Source organism: Cariama cristata, unplaced genomic scaffold, assembly GCF_000690535.1.
Source record: "Cariama cristata isolate BGI_N322 unplaced genomic scaffold, ASM69053v1 scaffold12616, whole genome shotgun sequence".
Taxonomy (NCBI): Eukaryota; Metazoa; Chordata; class Aves; order Cariamiformes; family Cariamidae; genus Cariama; species Cariama cristata.
The window spans coordinates 1-21,162 of record NW_009621627.1 but is presented as its reverse complement, the minus strand read 5'-3'; the positions used below and the strand labels follow the sequence as shown (position 1 = coordinate 21,162).

The window sequence follows — 21,162 nt, the reverse complement described above, 5'->3', positions numbered from 1 at the left end:
GTAGACAGAGGAAATCTTTTAAAACAGAAATTTACCCTATTAATTGCTTCCAGTCCATGTAACTCCTAGAGAGTTTTGAATGTGCATTTGTATCCATGAGAATGCTCACCCCGCAGCTGGCCAAGGACTGTCTCCAGACTCTTTCTCCTCCCAGGTGGCATGGAGGCGCTGTATGATGTTCAGATCTGCCAGAAAAACCTGTCTCGGCCTTCACCACTCAGTCACAAGAGAAGATACTATATCGCTGCTGAAGAAGTGCTCTGGAATTATGGACCTGACGGTTATGATAAATTCACTGGGCAGGGTTTAAATGCCACGGGCAGGTAAGCTTTCTTGTCCTCTCCTGTTGTGCTTTAATTTCAGGAGTCTGGGTGAGACTTCCCCAGTGATTCACCAGGGCTTGGTCCTGCACAGTTATTAATTTTAATTGAAAGGGGCAGGGAGGAATGGATTTAAACGACTTTGTCAGGAAGTTAGATTCGTAACTGCGATGCTCAGAGTTGCCTTCTGGAAGCACTTATCTTGCTCCATTAAGTCCATGGAGAAAGTGAGCCCTGGTGAGGTATGCAAAGTTCAACACAGTTAATGACCCCATGTCAAGACTCCTCAGGCAGCTTTCACGCTTACAGTCACTGTATCTCAGAGGTGCCATAATGGTAGATTTTTTTCTCCCTGTTATTACCAATAAAGTCAAATTATATTACAGATTCTCCCAGGAAAGCTAACGAGGATTAGAGACTCATTGTGCATAGGTAATGGCACAGGTCTTGCCCTAAGGTAGTTAAAGGTAAGTTGACATAGAGGTCTCCCTAAGTAAATTGGGGTTAGACCTGAAAGTCTCATGCACAATGAATGCCCATTTGTTAACTAATTTATATCTGTAATTCAGACCAGTAATATCTCCCTTTGTCTGCTAGAAAAGTGTATGCAAACTAGTAACTTGGGAGGTCATTTCTCTCCTGTGTCTGGAGTAATAACTTTATCCAAAATGAACGGTTCTGACTGAACCTCCAATTATTTAACCAGTCCGGTTTGTTAATTCCACAGTGAATCTGCAATATATTTCACACAAGGGACTGACAGAATAGGAGGGCAATACTGGAAAGTTCGCTATGTGGAATATACCGATGCAACGTTCAGTAAGAAGAAGGTTTGGTCAGAGGACATGAAGCACCTGGGAATACTTGGTACAGTGAATATTTTCCCCTCCTGTCATTACATCAGGTTTGAATGCAGATCCACTTGGATCCCGAGGGGAATTTTGTGCATGCAGCTGCCAGTCAGCCTCCTCTTGTTTAGATGGAAATATGTTAAAGGATAGTTCTTCTAACACCTTCCCTCACTCTCTTTTTTTAAGGCCCCGTTATAAAAGCTGAAGTGGGAGATACGGTGCTGGTTACTTTTGCCAACAAAGCCAAAAGAAGCTATAGCATTATGGCCCATGGCGTAAGCTTCAGCAAGCTGTCGGAAGGTGCTCCCTACTTAGATGGTAAGTTTTGACTGCACTGCTGGATCATCACATCCAGAATGCCTGAGTCTAAAGATCTGTTGCTCTGCAGGTTTGCCCTTTTTGTGGATGCTGAGGCACAGAAGGGATGATTTCATTAGTTTGTATCTACCCTACCTGTCACAACCTGTGGGGCTCCCCAGTCTGCCAATGTGCTGGTTCTTCCCCTCGTGCACGTGCCAGACAAGGTGTCTAAAACTAGCTGAGGTCCATGTTGAGCAAAAGTCACGGGCACAATCCAATTTATATTAGTTCTAATCTAATATCTGAATCCCATCCATAGTGTCTACAGGGATGATATTGTGGTCTCTGAAAAAGGTTTTGCTGCATTTGCAGCACTGAAGAGAAAGGTAGCTTGTGTTGTCTAAATTGCTTTGTTTCCACTATAACACATCAGAAAGAAATTCACAGGACATAATCCCTCTTTTGAGAACTGTGCTAAGAGAATTAGGTCAACATGTCTAACTCATAACATCATACAATAAAATCAATACAAAAGGCTTTATTAAATTCTGTTGTCTCTCGTTGCTGACCTTGCAACACAACAAATTTGCCAGCAGGCCCCGATGCACCACAAAACAACTGGCTTGAGTTCAGCCTTGAAGTTACCTACAGACATCCTAATGCCACCCATGTTAGGTGTAGTTCCCTGATGGAAGCGCTACTTCTCTCTGCTCACAGTCCTGTCGTGCTTTCATTTAACACCCCCAGTAATAGCTCCCATCAGCACTGCATGCTTTGGTGTGGAGTAAAATCAAACCAAATTCTACAATTCAGCATCTGTGTGCACCTCACACCTCTGAGTCTTTGGAGAGGAACCTGACTCCAGGTTCATCAATAATCTTTCTGCCCCTTCTTCTCTCCTTGTAAGGTTTGTGTCTTGGATTTCCATCATATCTATCTACAAGTGTACACGTGTAGAGGCCCTACAGGGGCTGTAGGTTTATACTGAAGGTAAACGATTTTTCAAAGGCTGTGCATTGTCTGAGTGCAGTTTATTCATGTGAAAATACTGTACATAAACGTACCTACAGACATCTACAGATGCCTGCAGACAGGTTTTTTCAATTGTGCTGTCAGGAAATACTCTTCCATGTTGCGTTTGACACTTATCCAATCTTAGAGGGTTTTAAACTCCAAATCAACGTTCTTATTGAGCACTGTTGCAGGACGAATCTAGTAGTAGCAGATACTGTTGAAACAGTACTCTGCTCCGTATTGCGGTTTGTGGCAAATAGTATGTGTTCATATGTAATACTGCTGTTTTCGCTCGTGTGTTAGTTTTCAAGAGGATTCTCTTGGAGTACTAGAGGAGTATTAGATCGGTGCAATCTGCTGCTGCCAGACACATCTGACTGTGCTGAGAAAATCCAGCCAATGAATGTCTAAGTGTTAGACAAAATTTCTGATTTGATCTTCCTCATAGCCAAGACCAGAAAGGTTACTTCGCACTTTTTTCTGCAAAAAGGCTGACCCCTTTTCCCAACTTTCTTTTCAAATCCCTTTTGTAAGCCCTCTCTGAGTGGACACCAGCACTCTTTTACAGCGGCTAAATTACATGAGTGGTGCTTATATCCACCCTGTGCACAGCAACAGACAATGGCCCAAATCTTTTAAAAGTAGCTTCCAAAAAAAAAGTAATAGCATCTGCCCTCTGGAGATTCTGACAGAGGTTCCTGTGCACTGCTACACAATAAAAAAAAAAAAAAACAATCACCAGGAACAGATTTGGTTTGAATTTCTAAAGAGCCACAGCTGCAGTTCTGCTCACTGATGTAATTGCTTTATTGGTCCTTAATGAAAGCCAGGGTCTGCGTCTGTGCCGCAGATGAATCCCATGATAGGGCAGGTAAGCTACAAACATTAGAGGAAGTCATTTAAACATAAGGATGAGCTCTGCGTGTCTTGTCTGATAGAATCCAGACAGCGTCGGAAGGTGTCTGCGTGAAGCAGCTAAACTTGTTCTGCAGGGAACAGGCTTGGTTGTCCCTACGGCACAGGACTCTGGTGAGATGTCCCCATGGCACAAGCGCCCGGACTATGGGATGGTGCTCAAGCTGTGGCTGCAAGAGGGAGCTTGTCCACAGAAATCAGCAGCTACGTCTGACCCCCAGCTGATGCCTGTATTCAGGAAGACAAAACCTTCCTGTAACCCTGACACTTCTCATTTTTCTCTCTGCAGGCTATCTGAAGCCAGGAGCCCATGTTAAGCCAGGTGAAACCTTCACATACAAATGGAGGGTTCCTGAAAATGGAGGTCCAACGGACAGTGACCCCCCATGCCTGACCTATCTGTACTACTCAGCCACCGATGCTGTCAAGGACACCAACTCCGGCCTCGTGGGGCCTTTGCTGGTCTGTCGGAAGAACACGCTGAATCATGATGGAACGCAGGTGCCCAATGCCTGTCCCTAACAGCAGGGTGGTGTGCTGGGGGGGTTCCCATATAAGCCAATTTGCTCAGTTTTAAGAGATTAAAAAATGCCATTCCTCAGGGTAAAAGCTGACCTAAGGGGATGGTTAGGAAGACGAAACTGTCATTCCCCAGTATTCTGCCTCGTCACTAGGTTTTCCATCTTTTCCATGCACTTATTAGCAATGAATGCATCTTTCCACCGTAAGTAAGTAACGGACACTTTATTTATCCTCCTGCTCTGATGGAAGGGTGCCAATCCCTGTCACTACAAAGACATAGTAAGAAGGCAGCTGCAATTTTTTGGGGAAAAAATTTTTACTTGGGTAATTCTGCACAGACTTTTTTTAATGTCTTGGCTTCCTTCTTGGCTACAGAAAGGAATAGACAGAGAATTTTACCTCCTCTTTTCAATATTTGATGAGAATGACAGTTGGTATCTGAACAAGAATATTGAAGCATTTACTGGAGACCCTTCAAAAGTAGATGAAAACAACGCAGATTTCAAGGAATCCAACAAAATGCATGGTATGAAATATCTAAAATCTGTTAATGATACCTTTTCTTTAGTCATATTAGGAAGATCAGTTGGCAGATTTTATCATCATTCATAACCAACTGCAGTGCACTGGCAGGTGAGGTGGAAAGCTGTCCGTCAGCTTATGGCCAGCTCCTGATGCCCTTGGAGTGCATGTTGAAACCCCAGTCACATTAGCGCTGAATGCATCCACTTATCAACTACACCTGGAGAAAGGGAACAGGGTGTGGCTTCTGGGTACAACACTTGGGTCTATAAAAAGGCACAGTACCAGAGTCAGGCACCAGCTGCAGAAGCAGCCAGTGTTCGCTGGTGATTTAAATTTCACTGTTGGCCTTGGCACTGACTTGGACAATGAAGGTCCATCTTCTCTGCTCTGCCAGCTCCCACTTGGGCAGTGACAACCCCTGGAAGAGGAGAGGCAAAGACTAGGGGAATGGTCAATAATATTTTAAAACCTCCATTCTGGATGCAAGTATCTGACTTCAGCACGGGCCTTCTCCAAGTTATTCCTGACATGACAGACTCAAGAAAATCGTGTAACCTCTCTTTGCTTTAGTTTTCTGAAGAGCACTGAGAATACATACTGCTAGAGAACCTTTGGGCTTTCTGAACCCATCTATTTTGCTCTCCTGTTATGAGGTGGTATCTCATACTAAAGTTTTGTTCTGCCATAATGTCTTTCACCTAGTGATCAGAGAGCATTTGAGGATTAGGGAGTTTAGTCTCATAACACCCTTGTGAAAGAAAGAGATACATTTTTGGAAGTAAAAGTGGAAATCGAAGATCAGAATCACATAAAAAGGCTCCATCAGAACTAAATTTATAACTGAGACTCTTTATGGCCCACTCCATGGCCTTAATGATCTGGTTATACATTCCACAGGCTGAAAAGAGGTACCTAATTTACACATTTAACGGGTGTCTGTGTGGGACCCTGAAAAGCTCAGAACAGAAGTGCTACTTCACTGCAAAGGCCTATTACAAGATTTTACAGGCTAAAAAAAAAAAAAGGTAGAAGTTGAGAGTTTATAGGAATAGCATTTAGATATTAACTTGGTGTCATCGAGTGCTACCTGTGCTTCACAAAATGCCCCTTTAATTAATGCTGCAACTTGCTGAGTGGCGAGTCTTTTGTTGGGAAGGTGGTAGGAGGCTCTGCGATGAGTTTCCGTCGACCTGTTGCCAAGTGGTCTGTTTCCCTCTCTTCCAGTTGTCAACGGCTACTTGTTTGGTAATCTGCCAGGCCTGGCCATGTGCAAGGACGACAAGGTCTCCTGGCACCTCATCGGGCTGGGCAGTCACTACGACATGCACGGGGTTCATTTTCAAGGAAACACCATCGACCTGAGAGGGACAACGAGGGACGGGCTGGCCTTGTTTCCTCATTTATCAGGGACAGCGCTGATGCAGCCAGACCGTGTGGGTATGTTCGTGACTTTACCTTGGTGGTGCGGCACATGCAGAAATCAGGCAGCCAAAATAAGTCGGTGAGATGCTCTGTTCTGCAGGAGGGAGCCTGGAAGCGTGGACACCGTGGGGACCTGGTGTAGCTGAGAATTCGGGCTGGGCTGCTTTTCTGGGAAGGTGCTATAAATCAAATATGAATGCGGAGCAAAGCGTGGAGGCTTTGATGACCTTGGGATTGGCAGAGAGCAGCAGGCAGAGAGATAGCTAATGGGATCCTCGCAGAATTTCCTTCACTCTCAAAACAGGCTTTTTTAGCAAAGATAAAATTCACTGCTATGTAGGTAGTTAGCATCATTTCAGGTATTTTAGGACTTCAGTAATAGTTTTTCAATAATAGCCTTCAGGAGTTCCTTCAGAAGCATATACATTAAAGATACTTTTAATTCTTGAGTATAATCCAGTGATACATTCTTCAAACTCGGAGAGGGTGAATAGTTTGTCGGAGACACCAGATAAGCTTCACGATGAAGAGTGTAACGCTACTTTTCTTTACATTACTGCAACTCTGTTTAAATCAACAGAGTCATCAGAGTTGTGCAAGGCTATGCCGAGGGCTGTCCTCATGAAACTGCACTGCAGAACTCACACTTCACAATATATTCTAGGAGATTATTAATTTTTGCCAGCTAAACTTCTACTGGCAATAAGGGAAATTGAATGAATTAGCAGATCTTTACAATCACCAAGGCATGTGATGTTCTTTAACTGCATGTAATTTTACCTTTATCATCGCTTTTGCCCTAGAAACACAAGGAATAGACTGAGATACAGTTTGGACAGGGCTATGCTTCTAATTTTGATTCCATCACTGACTCGCATACAAAGCAGCCGTGACAGTACTTTCTTCCTTCACAAGAAGAAGAATTTCTTTTAGGAAGAACTTCTTCACTGTTAGAGTCGTTAGGCATTGGAACAGGCTCCCCAGGGAGGTGGTGGAGTCACCGTCCCTGGAGGTGTTAAAAAAAAAAAAGTTTAGATGTGGCACTTTGAGACATGGTTTAGTGGGCATGATGGCCTTGGGTAGAAGGTTGAACTTGATGATCTTTTCCCAGCCATAATGATTCTATGATTCTAAGAGTGCTAGCAGGTGAAGCTATGCAGGTCTACATTGTGGTCAGCTTCTGCTTGAGTAAATGGGAAGGAGAGTACAAATGTTAAAATCTGCCCACGGACATGCCAAAAGATGTTCCCGCTGTCACTGCAGCCTTTGACCATCAGAGCTACAAAAAAAAATGGCCTGTGGGGGTTTGGCCTTTTGTGGATGGAGAGCAAAGGGTCAGAAAGCTGCAGTTTAACTCAATTGTTTTTATACCGTACAGGTGCATACAAACAAATGGTTATAAGAAGCATCTTCCTGTTTGTTAGAGGCATTCTTGTATAATGGGACTGTATCTATCTTGCAAAGTCTCCCAGAGGCCTCTGTTAGCCTGATTACACCGGACCCTGTAGGGGCTCCATGGAGAGTCTCATGCTCCCAAGGCTGGCACAGCGGCTCTGTGCTCAGGGACAAGGAAACGGCATCTCTGAAACACACACCCTGTTTCTCTATGCCTTTATCGATGTGCATCCCCTCACTTGACTTTCCATGCAGCATCACAGATTAGGTTTGTCTGAGGACAGAATGGAGATGTACAAGGCACAGGACCTAATTTGCCAAGCTGCTTTTAAAAGTTTTTTAAATAGCCTAAATGTCATGTGCTTTCCTTTCCAGGCACATTTAAAGTGGTTTGCAGGACTTTCGATCACTTTGTCGGCGGGATGAAACATCTCTACGAGGTCAGCAGCTGCCGTAATACCACCCGAGCCCAGCAGCAGCACGGAGCTATGAGACTTTACTACATCGCTGCGGAGGAGGTGGAGTGGGACTATGCCTCAAATAAGAGTTCGGCACCGAAGATTTACAACATCAGCAGCAATGAGGAAAGGTATCCAAAGCAAAAAATGCTTGTGGGCATGGGGCGCACTCATAACAGAGGGGAAATTTTGAAGCATCCTTTCACGAAGCCAGTCTTGTACTTTTTAGGAGGCACTCTTTGCTGAACGAAACAAGAGAAAATGTGTTTATAAAGTGACAGCTCTCAGACTAGACTAGTTCAAGGGCACTATTTTCAAATGTTTTTGTCTCAGAGTGTCTTGTAATGCTGTTGAACCCAAGAAGGCTTCCAAGTCCCTAAATCCGTGTATGTGTTCCAGCCTTGGCTCAACCTTACGACGATGCCCCCCAACCCCCTCCTCTCCCTTCCTCACTCTCCCCACTCTCCCATCCCAGTGCTCTGGTTTTCATAGAGAAGAAACCCAGGTACCTGTCCCAGACCTGAGCCCCTGCAAGGAGTGCAGATGTGTTACGGAGGTGCTGAGCTCACTTCACTGCGGCATGGTAACCCCTGGAAATGTCAGAACGTAGTAACTACTGCAAGTGAATCACATCTACACTGCACTGTGCTAAGGAATAAAAAGTGTGTGCAGAAGATATACATTCCAGATCATATTGCATAGGGAGGTCTCTGAGACCGCTTTGGTGAAAACAAAATTATTGTTTTATTTCAAAATAAACCTTAGGAAAGTGGCTGGGAAACTGAACCCTGTAAAGAGGAAGAGTATGGTGGAGTCAGCAGAAAATATACCTGAAGAGTCACAGGTGATGAAGCATGTTTGAAGAAAATATTAACTCCAGTATTGTCAAAGGCTGCTCTTGCACGCACAGTGATATATTACTACAGTAAGCAGTACTCCTGAGGCATTTTTTGCTTTTATTTAATACATTGTGAGCCAAACTCGCAACTCCCCTGCCAGAGGCAGCTTGGAGATGAGGTGCCAGGAGACAGAGCTGCCCTCAGAAGAGGGTGAACGCTCTCCTCCGCAGCTGGGGCGAGTGTCCTCTGCTGGCAAGGCAGCACTCGGGGATCCCACAGAAGCGGCAACAAAGTGTGGGTGACTGCACAAACCTGGAGGGCACACAAAAGCATCCTCTGCCAGGTGCAGAAGGGAAAACACATTTCTTGCTTTATCTTCGTGCTGGAAAAGCATCCAGCCCTGCACAGAGCATAGCAGCAGGAGGGCAGGGTAAAACAGTCCCCTCTTTATCTTAGACGATGGCATTTGCTTTCACAAGGTTAGGCTTTGGTTATCATCTTCCTGTGGCTGACTAACAGCCAAGACACTGAAAGGAGCCATCATGATCAGAGGACTCAGGTTTGCAGGGACAGGCACTATCTTTTATTGGAGTGGAGGATGCAGCTGGGGAGAGTGGCCTAACCCACTCTTAACTTGAGCTTCATCTCTGCTTTGATGGCTCCGGTGAAGGATTTGTGTTCCCAAAAGTTTGTGGCGAGTGCAACATATCCTCAGCTTTACCTGTTTGAAGAGGGTGTGCATTTAGTGAGGATTATCACTGTTATTATTTGCTGTTTAAAATCTCTTGCAGCACCCAGGGCTTCACATCAATCAGTCCATTGGACCAAGCCATATATTCTTATCACATCCATTGTGAATAACGCAAGAGTTACTAGCCTTTAGATATGTAAGGTTTAGTGCTTTTAATTTTTGCCTTTTTATTTTGCAGCTATGGGCATATTTTCCTGAGCCAAGCGGAAGATCTGATCGGTTCAAAATACAAGAAGGTGGTTTACAGGGAGTACACAAACGGCAACTTCACACAGCGCAAAGAGAGGACGGAGGAGGAGGAACACTTGGAAATCCTGGGCAAGTAGCTCTCATGACTCACAGACGGAGCCTGATCAGTGAGAGGATTGCTTTCCAAAAACTAAGAAATTTTCCAGCTTTATTAACATGGAAAACAAGGAACACTGATGCCTATTCCAGGTTATCAGTGATTTTACACCCAATTTGTATAATTGCTGAGTGTGAAGATGCGTTCCAATCTAGAGAATTCATTCTCAAACAAGAATAAGAGTTTCCTAAGGAGTACTAACAGGGAGGATGCCAAAACGGCAATTCCAGGATTTGCCTTTGCTTCAGTGCATGTAACATGGAGGAGACTCTTGTAGGCAGATTAAGTCAATATTAAGGGTCTGGATTTGTATCTGAAACTGGGCAAGACAAAATTTTATGCATGTCATAAAATAACCATCAGCTCATGTTTTTTATGGTGTGAGACATAGGCAACGACTTGTCATAAAATAGTCAACAGTCTTTAGGAATATATTTGCCATTTTCTTTTTTGCAGTACAAAGGTAAAAAAATAGTTAAAAGAAAAAAGTTCTTACCAGCTTAAGAAATAAAATTTTGAAAGATACAAAAACCATCCACAAGAGCTTTCCATAAAAACAAGCTGTCCAAAGACCTGTCTCCAGGGTGAACAAATCTTCTCATTGGCTGAAAAGAAAGAAGATTATTTATATATGTGGAGCTTCTCATCAGCTGAGATAACAAACCAAGTTTGATGGCTTTGCTGAAAGAATAGAAAAGATTGAGGGTTTCGAGAAAGACCTTGGCTCCTCTCCTAGGCCAAGCTATTGTAAGTTTGTTAAATTCAGAAAAGCAGCATTAATCACGGGCATCTTCTGTCTTAATTTAGGGCCGTTACTCCATGCCGAGGTTGGCGACTCTGTACTGGTCGTATTTAAGAACAAAGCCAGCAGGCCTTACTCAATAAGCGCACATGGTATAGAAGAAGTGGGTTGTGAAGAACAACCTGAGACACCAATTACCCTCCCCGGTAAGGCTGCTTTTTTTTTTTTTGTTGTTCTTTGAGCTACCAAGGCTGTACATAAAAGTATTTTAGCACGCGAATGACAATCCCTCTGTCAAGCTTATGCATACCTGTATATTCTTCCAGACATAATATCCACAACATTTATTCAGGTACAATTCTGTGTTGTCATACATGTAGGTTCTTAATCAAGTGAGCATGTTCGGGCAGAGAATGAACCTTTGTTCCTATCAGGGGTAGAAAGAGGAATGTAGTATCACTGGACAACCTCCAAAAAAGGCAGAAGCAGGCCCATAATCATGGCAAGAGAAGTGTAAGCCAGAGCTGCAGTTGGCTCCAGACTGACACCTTAACAGTGTTTTAAAAACGGAGGAACTTGGTGGTAGAATTGCAGTTGGCAATGTTAACTCTGCCTTTCTCTTAATCTACACAGAACTGGCATTTGCATTCAGAGCTGATGCATAAAATGCAAAATGAGCCGTCATGCGAAGTAAAAGTCTCTGAAACGGTGTATCAAATACACATCTTCCAGTGAGGAAAATACTGGAAAATAGTTCTCACAGCATTGAAATTTTTTATATAGAAAAAAATCTGTTAAAATTCTTGTACTTCAATTTTTATGTTGGGTTTTGTATACCAGTAGGAACTCAAACTCAAAGCCAGGCATTATAGTCAATCCAAAATGTACATACCTCTGCTTTCCATCACCCATGCAATTTTTTTCACAGTATTTGTGAGCTTCAGTGCGAAACTAAACAAAAAGAAATTCTGATGTACTAAACCTCTCTGCAAGCTGAAATTTCTTTCCTATAAACAGCTGTATCAATACAGTACAATCACACAGAAATTCATGGCCAAAAGTGAGCAAACATCTGCCTTGCTGGTGTTTGACGAAGGAGTACCTGTGGTTAGTATCTGGAGAGGAAAAAAAAAAAGGAGCTGATTTATGATTCCCTTGTTTTGTTATTTGCTCCATGATGTTGTTGATGCTGCTTTGTTGGCAGTTGAGGTGTAACACTGGGAACACTGCTGTCACGTCTGCTGTGGCCACATGGGAGCAGGCTTGGGATGAGTTGGAAGAGGGAAGGTGTCTGCCTTTGACAGTAAGCCAAAGGAAAGGACTCTTCAGCAAGATCTAAGGACAGACTTTTCCTTAGGAGTTCCGAAGCAGCAGTTAACACAGAAAACAAGTCCCCCAAAACAAGAATAACTCCTGGGCACTTCAGTCCCCACCACCATTTTCTAGAAATCCCTGCTATCTGTCTTCCTAAGCCAGGCTGGACTGCTCACCCCAAGCTTCCCAGGATCCATCTAGTCTACTAAATCCTGAACCAGTCATCAGTCAGACTTATGTTCTTCTAAATTGTGCTCCTGAGAGCACTGCCAGCTCCTGAAGAGACTGTGGGTGGCATGGTAAAGAGATGCAGAGAGTAGATCCATAGCAGCCTAAGCCAAAACAGCTCTCAGCTGCCACAGCTTTGTCCTCTCACTGTCCATTCCTCTGTTTACCCAGTAGCAGAAAGGGAGAAAACATCGATTTTCCTCTTGTTTATCAGTCTTTTCAGGGGTTATGCCTCATTTGCACTTCAAAGATAGGTCTTTGATGCCATCTGAAGTGTCTCAGGTTTTAAGCAGAGTGGAGATTTTTCCATCTACAGCATCCAAATGTCCTGAAGTGAGAAGTAAAAAGCAAAGAAGTGGTGAAGGACCACGGTCAGGCTCTCTTCTCACATCTCACCCTCTAAAAAGGTGTGATGACATGCAGGTTAGATACAGGTGGATAACAAACTCTTCCCTGGGGTATATCTCCATGGCAAGAATGCTTCTGAGACTGAGGGGTTTCTTGTTAGTGTTTTCTGTCTTATTAGTGTAGTGTTGTGTGTTGAAAGCCTTTCTGATCTCTGCTGAAGTGTGTAAACCCATGCTGTAATGAACAGAAGGTGCTTGTCCTGTAAGATTAAATGATACTGCAACATTTACATGAGAGTCATCTCCTATAGTACGATATTTGAGAGTCACCATTTCTTTTTTGTAGTTATTGCTCTACAAGAAAACCTGCTATTGCATGATCCATCAAACAGTGTAGTGTCTTAGTGACACAAAACTAGGCTCAGTCACTTCACAACCATTTAAGCTTGAAAACTCTCCTTTGCCTTGATGCGTGCAGCTGTTGGGTTTGGCCTGTATTAAGACCATGGCCATTTCCTTGTTTTCCCCTGACTCATAGCATGTCCCCAGTTGTTCTTGGCTTTTGTCACCATGGAAGACTTTTGGGCCAGAGACTGCCTGGTTCAACATTTCTCTGTCACTTAAAAGGGCAAGATGCTGACCACGTCTTGGTCTCTTACCCTTCCCTGCAGTACCAGCAAAAAACCAAAGCAGAGTCACACAGCACAGGCAGTTCATCTGAACATAAGTGTGTTTGTGTTCAGCATAGAGAACTGATCCTCACACAAACACATAATTTCCTCATCAGCTTGTTCTGTCTTTTTAAATTGGAGGTCAGAGAAGCTCTGCTCAGGGAGGATGTGGCAGATGTGATGGCTTTTGGGAAGGGACAGGGGTTCTCCAGTAATTGCTGGGGAGCAGGGGCTTAGCTGGGAGAGGAAAGGACCTCTTTGTTTCTCCCAGTCAGCAGGTGGGTACGTACTCAGATCTCCTCTCCTGGCCCAGAGCCGATACGCTGCTGCAGCACTGTCTGCAAAATCCCAGAGGCAACTATCACATCTTTGTGCCCTTCTCAACTGAGAAAGTCCAAGAAACATTTTCTGGAGCTTGGCTCCCAACATCTTCAACTGACCTTAAGCATTGGGGTCCAAGATCATTGATCTGCTACGAGTTTTGCCTAAGGAGAAAGATGAAGAGTCCTATCTCCAAATTTCCCTCTGTGGGATGCCATTGTTGTCAGAATCATTTGCAGATCTCTTTTTCTGGGGGCTATCTGCCTTCATTTACACCACTGGAACATCATTGGCCTCCTGGAAGGCAGAATCACATCCATATCCCATTGCTGCATGCTTCCCCAGATAGTTTTGATGCAGATCATCTTTTGATGAGGAAGGTGGCAGATCTCAGTTACATACTCTACAAAGCCTCTAATACCCAGCTGCTCTTGATAAAATTGTTCTCTCTGTTTCAGGGGAAATAAACACCTACAGGTGGAATGTCCCAGAACGGTCCGGCCCTGGTAAAACAGATCCAAACTGTATCACTTGGGTTTATTATTCAACAGTGAATTTTGTAAAGGTAACCAAGAAATGGTTATTAAAGATTACATTGCTTTGGCTAAAGTATGCTGCCTTGCATAATGCTTCTGAAAGGATCCTGCTTCGCATTTATGCGAGGACCACAGGCTAGAGGAACGATTTACAGAGCTAGATGCTTTGTCCTCTTTGATAGCAGTTGCACATGCCTGGGTCATTTAATCTACTGAAATCCCCAGGGATACACCATGGTAATGTGATTCTCTCCTTAAAGAATAGTTGAAGGGATTTGGGGTGAAGGCAAAACATTGCTTTGGTACTTTAACATAAGGATATGTAGAGAAAGGTATCTCTAATCAGAGAGAATAATGATTTTTTTTCTCATCTGATAGGAAAATGGAATTTCATCTTTATTTAATCTGTATCTATCTTTTTCATAACTGGATGAACTGAATATCTGTAACACATACATTTATTTTATTTCAGGACACATACAGCGGTCTGATTGGGCCTCTTGTAGTTTGCAGAAAAGGCATTCTAGATGAAAGAGGTCTAAGGAAAGACATTGATCGTGAATTTACTCTTCTGTTTATGGTGTTTGATGAAAATGAATCCTGGTATTTAAAAGAAAATATTGAAACATACCTTCATAAGAATCCTGATGATTTTAATTCCACTGAGAACTTTGTAGAAGGCAACTGCATGCATGGTATGTAGAACTCGGTGGCAGCAGCCAAGAGGACAGAGGTTTATTTTTCAAAGCCCTTTTAGGAAGACATCGGACCTAGCCTGCAGTTACCCAACCACGTGACAACTTCATAAACTGCAACTCTGGAAATAAAAAAAGATTTCATGAGGCTCAGCCAAGATATTTTTCTAACAAGATAGTTTAATCTTACACTCTTGGAAGAGGCTGCCCTGCCAGACTTCCCTTGTCATTTGGGAGCTGCCTTCCTTGCAAGCTTGTTCTGTAGGCGTGTAAAGGATGACGTTGTAAAACTGTGGCTGTAGTAGCAACCAGCCCAGGAGTCAGGCAGAACGGATCGGATGGGGGCAGGAGCAGCCCCAGCAAAGCAAACTTCTCTTTCTACAGATAGTACCCATTTTAGGCAATAACTCTATTCCCTCTTTTTCCGTGTAGCTTCTCAGCATAAATCCTGTTTGTTCAGGAGTTTGATTTCAACCAGTAAAAAAACCTATCAGATGCTTTTCAAGACAGAAAAAATGGTTGCTGCCGTACACTTAGATGATTTGGAAAATGAAACAAGAACGTGACTGTCTCCCTGCGATGGCAGTGGTCACTACGGAAAGCCCTTGCCCTGGCCACACAGGCCTGTCCCTTCTCTGCCTGGGCACCCTTCTCCCCAGAGAGGAGGTGTGAAGGGTGCCTGAGGTGGAGGTTATCATCGCCTGTACCTTGGCCAGTTTTTAATCAGTCCTATTTTGTCATTCTTGCAGCGATCAATGGGAAGATTTATAACAGTCTCCTGGGTCTAACGATGAATGAAGGTGATAGGACAAACTGGTATTTGATAGGAATGGGCAATGAAGTGGATATACATACAGTTCACTTCCATGCACAGACCTTCATCTTCAAGGTTGGTAAAATTAATCAAAGTGAAATCTTTATAGTGTGATGGGAAATTGGTGCAAAAAAAAAAAAAAAAAAGTCCAGGTTCTAGGCTGGTTTTGCAGCTTGGGCACAGAGCCCTGGGCTGATGCTGAGGTCGGTGGGAGTTTTGCATGTGAAAGAAATAGGAAATGAATGAGATCCTTGCAAAGCTTCTATTACTCCGACCCTCTTACGAAACATGAATAAATATCACTATTAGCAGACACAGTTAAAATACATGTTTAACCATAGGTATGAGGAAATTGGAGAGAGTTATGCCTGCTTAGAGTACGGTTTTATGTTGTGACAGCTTGCCACTGGCAGGGCTATCTAAAAAAACCTGTCTTTCAAAGAAACACCTGTGCTCAACCAGCACTTGAAGTCCTCAGGAGGTGGTCTCCTGTTGTTAATTAATTAATTGATTAAATGAGACGTGTCCACAGACCTCAGTTTCCCTAGATAAGGCTCACTAGAAACGTATGACAAGAAGCATTTGATCTACCTGGAGGAGCTGAAAGTCTAACTGGAATATTTCAGTGCCTGCAGGGGGGTAGTTGAGGCACAACTCTCACGACACTGGTTTTGCTTTGCCACAGACAGATAAGGACCACAGAGGAGATGTATATGACCTTTTTCCTGGGACTTTCCAGACAGTTGAACTCGTAGCAGAAAACCCTGGAACGTGGCTTTTGCACTGCCACGTCGCCGATCACATCCACGCTGGCATGGAGACGACCTACACCATCAATAAATCAGGTGCAGTATCAGAAACACGTCCTAGGACTCAGAGGTGGTATCACAGCAGATCAGATGGAAGGTGGGGAGGAAAGCAAGAGAGCTAACATCACCGCTCCACCCTGCACGCTGGTGGAAGCACCTGTGCATTACTGCCGTGGGCAGTTAGCATCATCTAGGGACAGGACAAATACCCCCAATGACGTGACGAAGACAGTAATCTTTGCTGTACGCTACACCTTAAAACCAGTTGGTGCTTCACAAGAGCCCTTCTGAGACAGTGGCAGCCTGCGGACCATTAGTCATCTGCAGGTGGTGCAGAAAACAACTGCAAAGCTATTTTCCAGCCTTGCTGCCACGTGGTGTGCGGGAGGGCCTGCAGGTGGGCATAGTGCTGATTCCTCCCTGCACTCACTGCCAGCTCCCAGAGCTGTTCGAGCTCCTTCCTGCATGGGCAGCGGCCAGCTGAGATAGAAGATGCTCCAGAGAATGATTGTAGATCCTGTCCAAGAAATAGGCAATCCTTTGACTAAAAAATTGGCAAACTTTTTGAGTGGTGCTGGTCCTTTCCACCACTTGTGAGTGAAGCCAAAAGTGCTTTGTGAGCCTCTCCACATCACATAATTTCACTAAACATCTGGATCCAGCATCTCCTGCCTGGGTCCCCACTGTGCTTGCTATTCTCCTCCTCAGGGGTTGCAACAGTGTCAGCAGGCATACCTCGTACCTGTAACCCTCTAGCAGCGGGGTGACAAATGTCATGCCAAATGTAGCCAAAATACTACTTCCTTGCACAAGGTGAATTTATTTAATACCATGTATTCAAGTGGGCTGTGAAACTTCAAATGAACAAGCAAATGCAGAACTGAATCACAGAATGGTTTGGGATGGAAGGGACCTTAAAGATCATCTTGTTCTGGCCCCCCTGCCATGGGCAGGGACACCTTCCACCAGACCAGGTTGCTCAAAGCCCCATCCAACCTGGCCTTGAACACTTCCAGGGATGGGGCATCCACAGCTTCTTTGGGCAACCTCTGCCACTGCCTCACCACCCTCACCGGGAAGAATTTCTTCCTTATGTCCAAGCTAAATCTACCCTCCTTCAGTTTAAAACTGTTACCCCTTGTCCTAACACTACAGTAAACAGTGGAGTAACAGAGATGCCTATAAAGAGGGGGATGTTGCCCACGGAGCTGCCCAGAGCAATAGCTGTGCTGATCTAATCATGATTTCGGTTCAGATCAACAAGGTAGAAATAATTAAATCAAATCAACACTACTTTTGCAGAAGAGATAAAAGTGTTTATTAAGGCTTTCAACTTAACTATGCTTTTTCTCTCTCCACACAGAGCGGGAAGCTCCTTCAGAAGGAGGACTCACAACTGCAGCATATGATACAACTACTGCAAAAAACAGAACCACTACAAAGGGTAAGGATTTTTTTAAAATGTCATTTAAAACTCTTCAGATTCATGTGTAGATTTCTCATGAACTACTTCTCTTTTAACAGATTATGACAGCAAAGGGAGCAATTTTTTTGGCAAAACTTTGAGTCCTGCAGAAGCCAGCCTGATACTCGCAGCCTTTTTTTTTATTGGACTTGTCCTGCTGTCAACAGCACTAATCTTCTTCTGCCTCATCACCCGCCAAGGAAGCAGGATCCATTACACAGTTCTGCATGACAAAAGTGCACTTCTAACGGATTCCCTGTAAATCCCCGCTTCTACCATCATTGACAGAGCTGCACCAGGTTTCATGACATGCTGCTAATAAAACTGGAGCAAGACATATGCTGATAGTCCTACCCCGTAGCCAGCGCTCCCAAGCATCAACATGAGCTGTAGGGTCCAGTTCCGAGAGCCACGTGTCACCAGTCACCATTTCCACTCCTCTGGAATTCCATTGAGCTTTGCCCAAGATCAAATTTGGCAGCCAAGCAGAGCAGCACACCTCTTGGCATCCACACTGGCTGCACAGGATTCCCGTGGGAGTAGGGAGCAGGCAGGATGGTATCCATGCGCTCTGTGCAGAAACACGGGGAATAAATACCACCAGGGACTGTTTTAAGTGTGCCAGCTTCTGAAGGAGCAGGTGTTAATCTGGAAGTCCCTGTGGTTTCCCAAAGTCTGGCTCAATGTATTCACTGACATTTAAGCGATTCTCCTTTTTTTTTTTTTTTCCCTGTTAAATGAGGAAACTTTGCACTGGGGACAGATTTTTAAAGGCATTTAGGGACCAACTATATTTTAGCACCTGATGGAGTTCAGCAGTGTCCTTGCTGTTAGTTTCTAACAGCTTTTGTTAATCCCTTTAAAAATCTAGCCCTGAGCAACCTCTGAGAAAGTTAATTGACTTTGTAATTGCTGCTCGTTGTGGTCCTGATTCTGTACCTCTTCTTTGCACTGACTAGCACCTCACTCCCTACCTGTAATGAAGCCGTCAGGAGACTGATCTTGTGCTCTGTGAGGGAGACAGGCAGAATCAGGCCATGTTTAGTGATACTTGAATATTTATAGCTCATTTTTAATTAGATAGTGCTCATTCTTGCCTGCTCACGTCAGCTACAGCTCTTGCAGAGGAACTCCAGAACAAACATGTCTCTGAAACTGTTTATCCAAATTTCATTTTGAATGTAAATCCATGTTGCTGGTTTTTTTTATTTTATTTTTTCCACTTCTGTATTTTGAAGTATGTTCAAATGTAGGAAACTTCACTGCCCATCACTCTTATTGTAGTTTAATGGTGTCCTGGATTGATGTCCAGTTAACCAGTATGTTGAAGTTTCTTGGATGTTTTTCAGTTATTTCTTGATTCTTTGTTTTCCCAGCCATTTAAGAGACCACACGTGAGGTAGAACTGCAGGACTGAGCCCAAATAGGAGTTACACCATGGCAATAACCACTTCTAAACTCCTTCTCTAAATCTTCCCTTTGAGCTGACAAAAACAGATACTCTAATCCCTTTCATCTTTCTGTTTTGTAAACATCAAAATTGAGGTCTCCAGTTCTGTGCAAAAACACTGTCTGTCTGTGCAGAACATTTGCTCTCTGTATACATACAAAATTAAAGCCTTTCTCTTAAACATACACTGTTAATACAGGGAATTATTTGGTCCTTTCCTTTTAGAGTAGCTAATGCATCTGACTTTTTAGAAACAGAACCATAAATATCTTTTAACCATAGAAACTAGCCAGCCAAACTGATTACAATGATGATAAAAATCTGGTTACTTGTATGAACATTTTGGCACAGTTCATTTCATCTGGCACACTTCTCAGCTGGATGGTGGCTGTGAAACGAGAACGAAGCCTCCAAAGATCCTCAGGGCCTCCGGACGTCACCGCTGCTTGCCCAGGTGACACAGCCTGCTACGGAGAGCATGAAACATCACAGAAAACATAAAGCACTGAGTTTTCCATTGCCTGCCTGGCGTAGGCAGCCCCACGGCGAGCTGTGCCCCGGCACCTGAAGGACAGCATCTGTGCTGGGCTGAAGCACCGGCAGGAACAGAGTAAAGCAACAAAATGAGCAAAAGAACAAAAGAAACAAGTCACCAGGGCAGGCGTGTTCTCCACAGAGTGTTACAGGCCCTCAAGTATGAAAAATCTAGATCACGATCTTGAGTAGCAGTTGGAAACTGTCCTAGCACCAAAAGCATGGAAGGTGACAAAGGTAAGATCAACCTTTAAAAACTTTCCAGAGGAATAAGCAGCTCTGACACCCACACAACGCAAGCTGGCTGAAGCCGATCTAAAAAAAACCCAGAAAAGTGGCCAAAGGAACAAAACAGATCATGGAAGAACTGACAATATTTTTTTTTTTTTCTTAAAGAAAATTGTGCCTTGGCAAGGTTTTTGAAGGACTCAACATATAGGTAAAAGACCTGGATGAAAATAGCCTCCTTCTATTTCCATAAGACATTTGAGAAGGTCCTTAGTTAAAGCTTCTTAAGGAAATGAACCCACCATGGGGTGAGAGGAAGGTTCCATGGAGATTAAATAACTGGTTAAAAGACAAGAAAAAGTGGCCAGATTTCATGCTGAAAGTCACTCACGGGGTGCCGCCGAGGACCCTTGCTCTTCGCTATTTGCTGTCAGTGGTATGAAAAAGGGTGACCAAGTTGAGTCAAATCATAAGTACGTGTAGCATGAAAAATGAGTGAAAAAAAAGTTAAAATTTAGTACTGATACATTTACAGTAGTACTTGTGGAAAAAAGCAATCCTAGCCCTATGTGCATCATACTGTCTAAGCATCTCAGAAATGGGATCTCATTTGTAACAGTTTAATGACAACGTTAGCTCCAGTGCTTTTTAGTGGGCAGAAAGGCAACTGAATATTAGGAATTGGCAGGAATTAAGAACAGAGCAAAGCAGAAAACAACTTGGTACCACTACTTAAACATCTGTGGCACCTGCATCTTGAATTCAGCGTGACAGACATCGCCGGTCCCATCCAGGAGAGGACACAGCAGCTCAAGAACAGCACAGAAAGAATGAGAAAGGGAATCAGTGCTGTAGAATAGATTTCATATGAAGAATGGTTTCCTTGGATTACGACTTGGAAAAATAGAAAGGAGATTTGAAAGCAGAGAGGACAGCGGTTTTATAAAAGGGAGAGTTGAGTGGAGAAGGGAACCACTTGTCCCTTTTGGCAGAAGTAGGGGTGGGGCTGAGGATGCTCCAAGCTTACAGAGGTTCAGAAAGCAACGGGAAAAATATAAGGGGGCAAATGAATTAAGGGTTATTAAAGGTGAAGGTACCCCACTGACTCCCACAAAAAGCAACTTGAGACGTGGTGGCGGCAACCAAACGCTTCGGGTGGGGAGAATGGCACAGCGCATGGTGCTGGGCAGATGGAGGGCTCGGAGCGTCTGTCCGAGAGGGGTGGGGAGGTGGGTGCTGAGGGAGCTGGGGCTGCTCCGCCTGGAGAACAGATGGCTCGGGGGGTCTCACCGGGGTCTGCACCCAACCGGCGGGAGCGCAGCGCGGACGGAGCCGGGCTCTGCCCGGCCC

The 21,162-nt window shown here is 44.0% G+C and overlaps 1 protein-coding gene across 1 annotated transcript in view; it reads left to right on the top strand.

Annotated features, from left to right (window-relative positions):
* Positions 1–17,862, top strand: part of HEPHL1 (hephaestin-like 1) — a 32,577-nt gene extending 14,715 nt beyond the window's left edge. Inside the window, exons 6-20 of the mRNA XM_009702045.1 lie at positions 155–323; positions 1,048–1,187; positions 1,358–1,489; positions 3,690–3,901; positions 4,298–4,448; positions 5,672–5,884; positions 7,640–7,853; positions 9,491–9,630; positions 10,466–10,606; positions 13,740–13,846; positions 14,290–14,512; positions 15,262–15,401; positions 16,012–16,171; positions 17,499–17,579; positions 17,660–17,862. Of these exons, the coding sequence (XP_009700347.1) occupies positions 155–323; positions 1,048–1,187; positions 1,358–1,489; positions 3,690–3,901; positions 4,298–4,448; positions 5,672–5,884; positions 7,640–7,853; positions 9,491–9,630; positions 10,466–10,606; positions 13,740–13,846; positions 14,290–14,512; positions 15,262–15,401; positions 16,012–16,171; positions 17,499–17,579; positions 17,660–17,862 (2,426 nt within the window). The remainder of the gene's footprint in view (positions 1–154; positions 324–1,047; positions 1,188–1,357; positions 1,490–3,689; positions 3,902–4,297; positions 4,449–5,671; positions 5,885–7,639; positions 7,854–9,490; positions 9,631–10,465; positions 10,607–13,739; positions 13,847–14,289; positions 14,513–15,261; positions 15,402–16,011; positions 16,172–17,498; positions 17,580–17,659) is intronic.
* Positions 17,863–21,162: the final 3,300 nt, after the last annotated feature.